The following is a 6874-nucleotide window of genomic DNA, read 5'->3' on the forward strand; positions in this document are numbered from 1 at the left end:
GTCCGCTGACACCGCTCGCCCCCAGGCCGCCCAGCAGCTGCGCTTCGTGCGCCAGTGGTCGGTTTTCGGCAAGACGCTGTGCCGGGCCCTGCCAGAGCTCGTGGGCGCGGCCCTGGGGCTGCTCGTGCTCGCCGTGGCCTACGCGCAGCTGGCCTTCCTGGTAGGTGAGGGTGAGGCCGTCGGGCGGGGGGCTCCGCGCGGCTCGCGCCGCCCCCTCACGCCGCCTCCCCTTCCAGCTGCCCTCCTCCTGCGTGGACTCGTTGCGGAGTGCGGCGAGGGCCGTCTTGGTGCCGTGCCCTGGGTCTGGGCGCCCGGCCCTGTGCCCTGCCGAGTCCTGGCGCCTCTCCCCGCTGCTGTGCACCGGGCTCGGGGCCCTGCGGCTGTGGGGGGCCCTGCGGCTGGGGGCGGTCCTCCTGCGGCGGCGCTACCACGCGCTGCACGGGGAGCTCTACCGGCCGGCCTGGGAGCCGCAGGACTACGAGATGGTGGAGCTGTTCCTGCGCAGGCTGCGCCTCTGGATGGGCTTCAGCAAGGTTAAGGAGGTGGGTACGGCCCAGTGGGGGGGAGAGGGACGCACCCCGGGCCCAGGGGAGCCCAGGGTGCAGCCGGACTGACCGAGCCCCTGTGCCGCCCCCAGTTCCGTCACAAAGTCCGCTTTGAAGGGATGGAGCCGCTGCCCTCCCGCTCCTCCCGGGGCTCCAAGTCCTCCCCGGATGCGCCTCCGCCCAGTGGGGGCTCCGACGCCTCCCGGCCCTCCACCTCCTCCAGCCAGCTGGACGCACCGAGCGCGGGCCTGGGCCGGCCGGGGCCACGCGGGGAGCCCGAGCCCTCTCGCCTCCAAGCTGTGTTCGAGGCCCTTCTGACGCAGTTTGACCGCCTCAACCAGGCCACAGAGGACGTCTACCGGCTGGAGCAGAGGCTGCAGCGCCTGCACGGCCGCAGGAGCACTGGGGCCCCGGCCTCCCCTGCCCCCTGCCCCTCCTCAGGCCCGCGGCCTGCCCTTCCGGGCTGCCTGGCCCGGTCCCGTCGTGGCATGGGTCCAGCTCCGGGCCCTGGCCCGGCTTCCCTGCGGGCTGAGAACAAGGTCCACCCCAGCAGCACTTAGCCCCTGGGGGCCTGGGCTCCGACCCCTTCCCTGGGGTGGCGGGCCTGTGGCTTCACTCTGCTTTTCGGAGGGAGCCAGAGCAGACGCCGCTCAGTGTTAACTTCTGCCACCCTCAGGTCTCGGGCCAGGCAGAACAGCTGCACGGAGGCCCCCGGGGAGCAGTCGTCTCTCTGTGGGTCTCAGCACTTTAAGAAGCCGTGTGGGCAGCCAGGACCCAGGGTCCCCTCCCCGGCTCCCCATGGGAGGACACAGCAGTATTGGGCCGAGCGCCCAGCCTCCGAGATGCTAATTTATTACCGGAGTCCTCAGGTACAGCGGGCTGTGCCCGGCCCCACCTCCTGCGCAGACATCTCCCCTTCGCTAAGGATCCAGGCTTCGGGGAGGGAAGCTGCACCTTCCGTCGTCCCCCCCCACTAAGTTATTACCTCTCCTGCCCCCGCTCAGCGCACTCCCCTTCAGCCACCATCTGTGTGTCTTTCGTCAATAATTTATACGGGGTTAAAAATGTATATATTTTTGTACGTCGCTGTTTTTCAGTAGGGCCGAGGGGCCCGCTGCCGTGTGGAGGGACGCTGGGGTGGGAGGCTTGGTGGAAGGGCACAGCCCCCTCCTCGGCAGCTCGTCACCACCCCCCTCCCCGGGGTTCTCTGCCGGGGGGAGGGGAAGCGAGAGGGCAGAGCCCAGACCTGCGGGTGTCGGGTCTGGGGGAGGACGGGGGCCGGCCTCCGGGNTGTGGCCGCAGCTACAGCCTTGATCCCACCCCCACCCGACGAAGTCAAATAAACAAGCTGGCTGACTGCATCCGCGTGTCTGTCTGAGCGCCAAGGGCCCGTGGGCGCGGGAGCAGAGCTGGGTGCCACGACTGCTTTATTTCATTTGTGCAAAGAAAGGCGGGGCGTTGGAAGCGCAGGGGAGCCCCGGGCAGGGGGCCAGGCTCACACAAACTCGGTGAAGTCGTCCACAGAAGAGATGAGGCGCTTTCGCTGGCCCGTCTCATACGCGGGGGCAGGCTCGGCTGGGGCCGGAGCCTTGGCGTGGCCCGGGGGGTGCATCTGCGTCAGCGGCAGGCTGGGGTTCGGGTAGTGGGCTTCCTCACGGATCTGAAGGAGATGGGGAGCTGCTTCGGCGACAAGCTGAGAAGGGGAGATGCTCACCCTCTGCGAGCTGGAGGGTAGTGCCGCCCCTACCCCCATCCCCCCTACCCGGTGGCGGAGCCGCTTAATGTGGCGGAGCCGGGCGATCCACTTGGAGGGGTAGATGTCCGTGGGGTTTGAGCGGCTGTGGTGCACCTGGGAGGCCATCTGAGGGAGGGAATCGCGGGGAGCTGAGGCCCCCGTGGGCCCGTGCCGCCCGCCCCTGGGCTGGCCCCTCTGCTCACATTTGCGTGCAGAGCCATCTGACGGGCCACGAAAGGCAGGTTGCGGTCAGACACGATCTTGGCCACGCTGGTGTCCACGAGACCCTCCATGTCTGAGGAGATCACAAAGCTCACGAGGGGCTCAGGGCCACAGGGACCTCCCCGCCCAGGCCCAGGCCTCACCCTTCCTGCACTGCAGCGACACCAGGTTGCACTCGTAGTCCAGGGGCGTGATGATCACATGGACGAAGTTGAACTGGCCCTGCACGCACAAGAGCAGAGGTCACCTGGGCCCCGGCCGCGTGCTCACTCCTGGAGCCTGCGCTCTGCTGCTCTGGCCACCGACCCGGCGGACTGGCTTCCTCCCAACTGAGCCCGGGGGCAGGGCTGTCGGGCCGGCGCCCCCCACGGCCAAGTTCAGATCCAGTCATGACCCTCAACAGGCACACGGCCCCCACCTCGCCCCGTGCTGCCCGTGACACCTGCCGCCACCTGGCTGCCAGCCTCCTCCCTTGTCAGCGAGAGCAGAGCTCCGCAGGCTGGACGCCCACACCTCAGTGCGTCTCCGGGGCGTGCAGCGCAGGCGCCCACCGCAGCTCCGCCCCGGCCCGCTCCCGGACTCTGGCCGGCAGCCCCGTGCTCGTGGTCGGTGGCCGCCTCCCTGGCTTCCCATTTAGTATCTGAACACTTCGAGCACCTGCGCCTCCCCAATGCCTTCCCCCACCCCCACCCCCCCAGTCTCCTGGGTGAAGCCCACCTCCCCATAGCGGCCTCCTCTATGAAAAGCGAGGCGACGGGGACGCTGGCTCAGAGGGGACGTGCCTACTCCACTGGCGGTGGAGGCACCCGAGGTCGCGGCTCCTGTCGTGCTGACCCTGACCGTGCCCGCTGCTGACAATCAGCACAAACGAGCAGGCGCTTGCCCAGGGGGGTATGGACTCAAGCCAGGTGTGCAGGCCCGTGCCCGCCCCCGGGACCCCCACTCACTTTAATGGTGCCCAGCTTGAAGTCCTCGCCGGAGTCGTTATAGACAATGGACACAAAGTCGTTGCCCAGGTGGCGCTTCTTGTCACAGCGGTGCTTGTCCACGTCCTTGGTGGGCATCAGGGTGGCGATGTGGAAGACGGCTGCAAGGTGGGCCGGGCCAAGCTGAGCAGGCCCAGCACCACCCCAGAGGGCCAGCAAGGGCACCCCGGGCTAGTGTCGCCTGGGCCAAGGTCAGGCGGTGGCAGCCAGGGCCCTCTCTGCCTGTCACCAGGACGCCTCTTGGTTCCTCCAGAGGCTCTGGGCCTGCGGCACCTGCCCCCTCCAGCGCCCGGCCACCAGCCTCGCCTCCTGGCCGCGGGCCCCACCGCCACCCTGGCCCGGAGCGCGGGCGGGCACAAGGCCATACCCTGCATGATGTCGTCATGCCAGCAGTAGGTGAACTGGCCGTCCTCCCCGCACACGTCCAGGCCGCCCAGGTACACCTTATCCGGCTGGCAGTCCTTGAGCTCGATGAGCTTGCCCAGGCCTGTCAGGAACTCCGTGTACCGGTAGGAGCCATGCTCGTTGGACAGGATGGCGAGCTCGCTGCTGCTCTGCGGGGAGAGGAGCTCGGTGGCGCCCGCCCCTGCCCAGCTCGTTGGGGCCCCGGTGCACACGCAGGGGCACCATCTCGACTCCCTCCCTCGCACAGATCGTTGGTCCGCCAGCCAATTTGCTCAGCTGGACCGAGACCACGTCCAGAAGGCTGGTGTCCCGCGGCACCCTGGCCCCGCCCCGCTCCCGCCGGCTCTGGAGGCGGGGGCCGCGTTACCTCAAACCCTCGGCTCAGAACCACCCACGGGACCACCACGCAGCCCTATGGGGCCGCCCACGCCTCCCCTACTTTCCCGTCCTGCCTCCCGCCCCGTGCCGCAGGCACTGCGCCGGCCACCCCACACCCGGATCACTGACATGAGCGGTGCCCTGCCCACACCCGTGGCATCCGTGTACCTGCCACCGTCTCTGCCGCCCCCAGCGCCCCTCTGGGTGCTCTGTGCTCCCACGCTCCACTGTCCCTCCTGCCGCATCCCTGGCACCGGAACGGTAGCCCACACGGGGCCGCTCGAGCACTTGACCCCCGGCAGCTCATGCGGTGACTGAGCTCTGGTGATGAGGGGCCAGGCCCTGACCCCGCCTCCAGGCAGGGAGGTCACCCGGCTGGGCCCGGGCCCCCAGCAGCCTTACCTGGCCTTCGCCCACGTACAGGACGGCGATCTTGTGTGTGTCGTACGATGGGATCTGGTCGAGGAGCTGCACCGACCGCTCAAAGGACTGTAGCCACAGAGCCCTGCCTGAGCCTTGGGCAGAGACCGTCCCTGGCCACCAGCCCGTCAGGTGCCTGTCTGGGGAGGGCTCTCTTCACCCAGGGTAGATCGCTATAGACTGCCACAGGGAGCTGAGGCTTTGTCTCTGCAAACCTGGCTACGGCACCCCGCAGCGCCCCCCGCCCCGGCTCCAGGGGGGTACCTTGCTGGGGAGAGCGAGCACGCCTACCTCATTGGGCAGAAGGATTGGTTTGTTGGACTCGTCACCAAAGAAAGGTGAGTGGTAGAGCTGCAGGAACACGAAGCTGCAGGGGAGAGACAGGAGGGCCGGGCCGGGGTCACGGCCGGCACCATCCACCCAGACACACAGAAGCGCGCCTCCGCCCCATCGCTGAAGGAACTGCCCTCTCACGTGGCTCCCACCAGCCACGGGCCAGAGGCCACAAGGATCTGTCGCCCAGTCTGTTCTGCCCGGGGCCACTGGGGCACCGTGTCCCCATGGGGCCTGTCCAGCAGCTCCAGCCTGAAAGGGCAAGGCTCACCTGGGGTTGATGCCTGGCACCTTCTCAGTACTGGAGGCCCCAGCTCTGCTCTTGAAGGTGTCCCGCTCTACCCTCCTGCCTCTGCGCGACGGGGCTGAATCAGAAATGGTATAGCCTCTGGGCCGCAGGCCACCAGGGGAGCGGGGACAGCCAGAAGGCAAGGGACCTTCGGGCCGCGCAGGGCCCCGGCCCTGGCTCTCGTCCCCTGGGGTTGACCAGGCGGCGCCTGCCCCGTCCAGGGTCCCGGACTGCGAGCGAGCCTTGGCCTCGGGGCTCAGTCGGCCAACGTCGGCCTTGTCCGCGGGGTCCCCGAGTGTGTCCTGCAGCGTCTGCAGCTCCGGAGAGGAGCTGGACTTGCTGAGGGGCTGGGCGGGCTGGAAGGAGAGCCCCGCGGAGGGCCGGGCTCCCTCGGCAGACACGGCCCGCTCGATAGGGAGCCCTCTCGCAGCTGCCTCTTCCGCAGCGAATGGCTTCTCCTCTTGGCTAGAGCTGGAAGACGACTGGGAGAAAGTCCGCAGAGCCTTCNTCCCTCCCCTCCCCAGGACGACCCCTGCCCGTGCTGAGCAGCAGGGCCGCAAGATGCCAATGATGAGCCGCTGGCCCCACAGGGATCCCCGGGAAACCCCAGGTCATCCACGCGGGAGGAGCTTGGAAGGACACGTAGTCAGTTCTTAGATAACAAAAAAAGAGGCAAAAGACTTGCCCAAGTTCAGAGTGAGTCAGCCGGAGCCACAAATCTGAAACAGAGGCCCCGGCCGTCTTCCCCTCTCCCCTGCCTCCTCCCGGGGGCTGGGGCGGAAGTGCAGAGGGGTGAGCACACAGGTCCCCTCGCGTACTCACCCTGCTGTAAGCTCCGGGGCGCCGGCCGTGCCTCTCCGTGCCCAGCGTTGCCTCAAAGTCCTCCAGCTCGGTGGGCTCCAGAGGCAAATCAGCGTCACTGGGGCTTCCCTCCTCCAGAACCACCGCGGAGTCTGGGAGGACAGATGGGGCTGCTAGGTGCCCACCCGGTCCCCGGGAGCTCGCGCGGCCTGCGGTACCGGCCTGTCCCCCCACGAGAGAGCACAGTGGGCCCCCCCAGAGCCTCACCTAAGGCCTTCCTTGCCTGAGGCTCTAAGCTGCCCACACCCCATCAAGTCAGCTGGAGGAGGGCGCTCTGAGGGGCCTGGACGTGACCCGACACGGGGGGGTCTCCAACACAGGCTCCCGGGTGCAGGGACGTGGGGGCGTCCCCGCCCCAGTGTGCACAGCACCGGCCTCTGCTGCTCCGGCAAGGGAAATGGGCAAGGGCGGGCCAGAGCCTGTGCGGGAGGAGCCCCGCCTAAGACGGGGCCTCGGCTCTGGAGAAGTGGTGCGCCCACACCGGCCCCCGCGAACCGCGAGGACCAGAGGCCGGAGTTCCCCCGACTGGACCCGAGGAGGAGCCTGACTGATGCAGGAGGAACCCCTCTACGCACACACAGACTCAAAAGCCCGATCTGAGAAGCTGAGGCGCACTATCAGAGCCCAAGCCAAACCCGGAGCTGGGGGATGCCGAGAGTACGATGCCTCAAAGCAGCATTTCCTGTGCTGATGTAGGGGC

The 6874-nt window shown here is 68.3% G+C and overlaps 2 protein-coding genes across 2 annotated transcripts in view; one reads left to right on the plus strand and one right to left on the minus strand.

Annotated features, from left to right (window-relative positions):
• PKD1 (polycystin 1, transient receptor potential channel interacting) overlaps positions 1 to 1829 on the plus strand; it is a 34773-nt gene extending 32944 nt beyond the window's left edge. The window contains exons 46-48 of the mRNA XM_077762781.1: positions 26 to 100; positions 165 to 542; positions 638 to 1829. Coding sequence (XP_077618907.1) covers positions 26 to 100; positions 165 to 542; positions 638 to 1105 — 921 coding nt within the window. The 3' untranslated portion in view covers positions 1106 to 1829. The remainder of the gene's footprint in view (positions 1 to 25; positions 101 to 164; positions 543 to 637) is intronic.
• A 73-nt stretch (positions 1830 to 1902) lies between these two features.
• TSC2 (TSC complex subunit 2) overlaps positions 1903 to 6874 on the minus strand; it is a 33353-nt gene continuing 28381 nt past the window's right edge. The window contains exons 33-42 of the mRNA XM_077762637.1: positions 6136 to 6266; positions 5296 to 5795; positions 4983 to 5058; positions 4674 to 4760; positions 3856 to 4042; positions 3450 to 3589; positions 2646 to 2724; positions 2484 to 2575; positions 2308 to 2406; positions 1903 to 2205 (exon numbers count right to left, since the gene is read on the minus strand). Coding sequence (XP_077618763.1) covers positions 2041 to 2205; positions 2308 to 2406; positions 2484 to 2575; positions 2646 to 2724; positions 3450 to 3589; positions 3856 to 4042; positions 4674 to 4760; positions 4983 to 5058; positions 5296 to 5795; positions 6136 to 6266 — 1556 coding nt within the window. The 3' untranslated portion in view covers positions 1903 to 2040. The remainder of the gene's footprint in view (positions 2206 to 2307; positions 2407 to 2483; positions 2576 to 2645; positions 2725 to 3449; positions 3590 to 3855; positions 4043 to 4673; positions 4761 to 4982; positions 5059 to 5295; positions 5796 to 6135; positions 6267 to 6874) is intronic.

This window comes from Crocuta crocuta, unplaced genomic scaffold (assembly GCF_008692635.1).
Source record: "Crocuta crocuta isolate KB4526 unplaced genomic scaffold, BGI_CrCroc_1.0 scaffold234, whole genome shotgun sequence".
Taxonomy (NCBI): domain Eukaryota; kingdom Metazoa; phylum Chordata; class Mammalia; order Carnivora; family Hyaenidae; genus Crocuta; species Crocuta crocuta.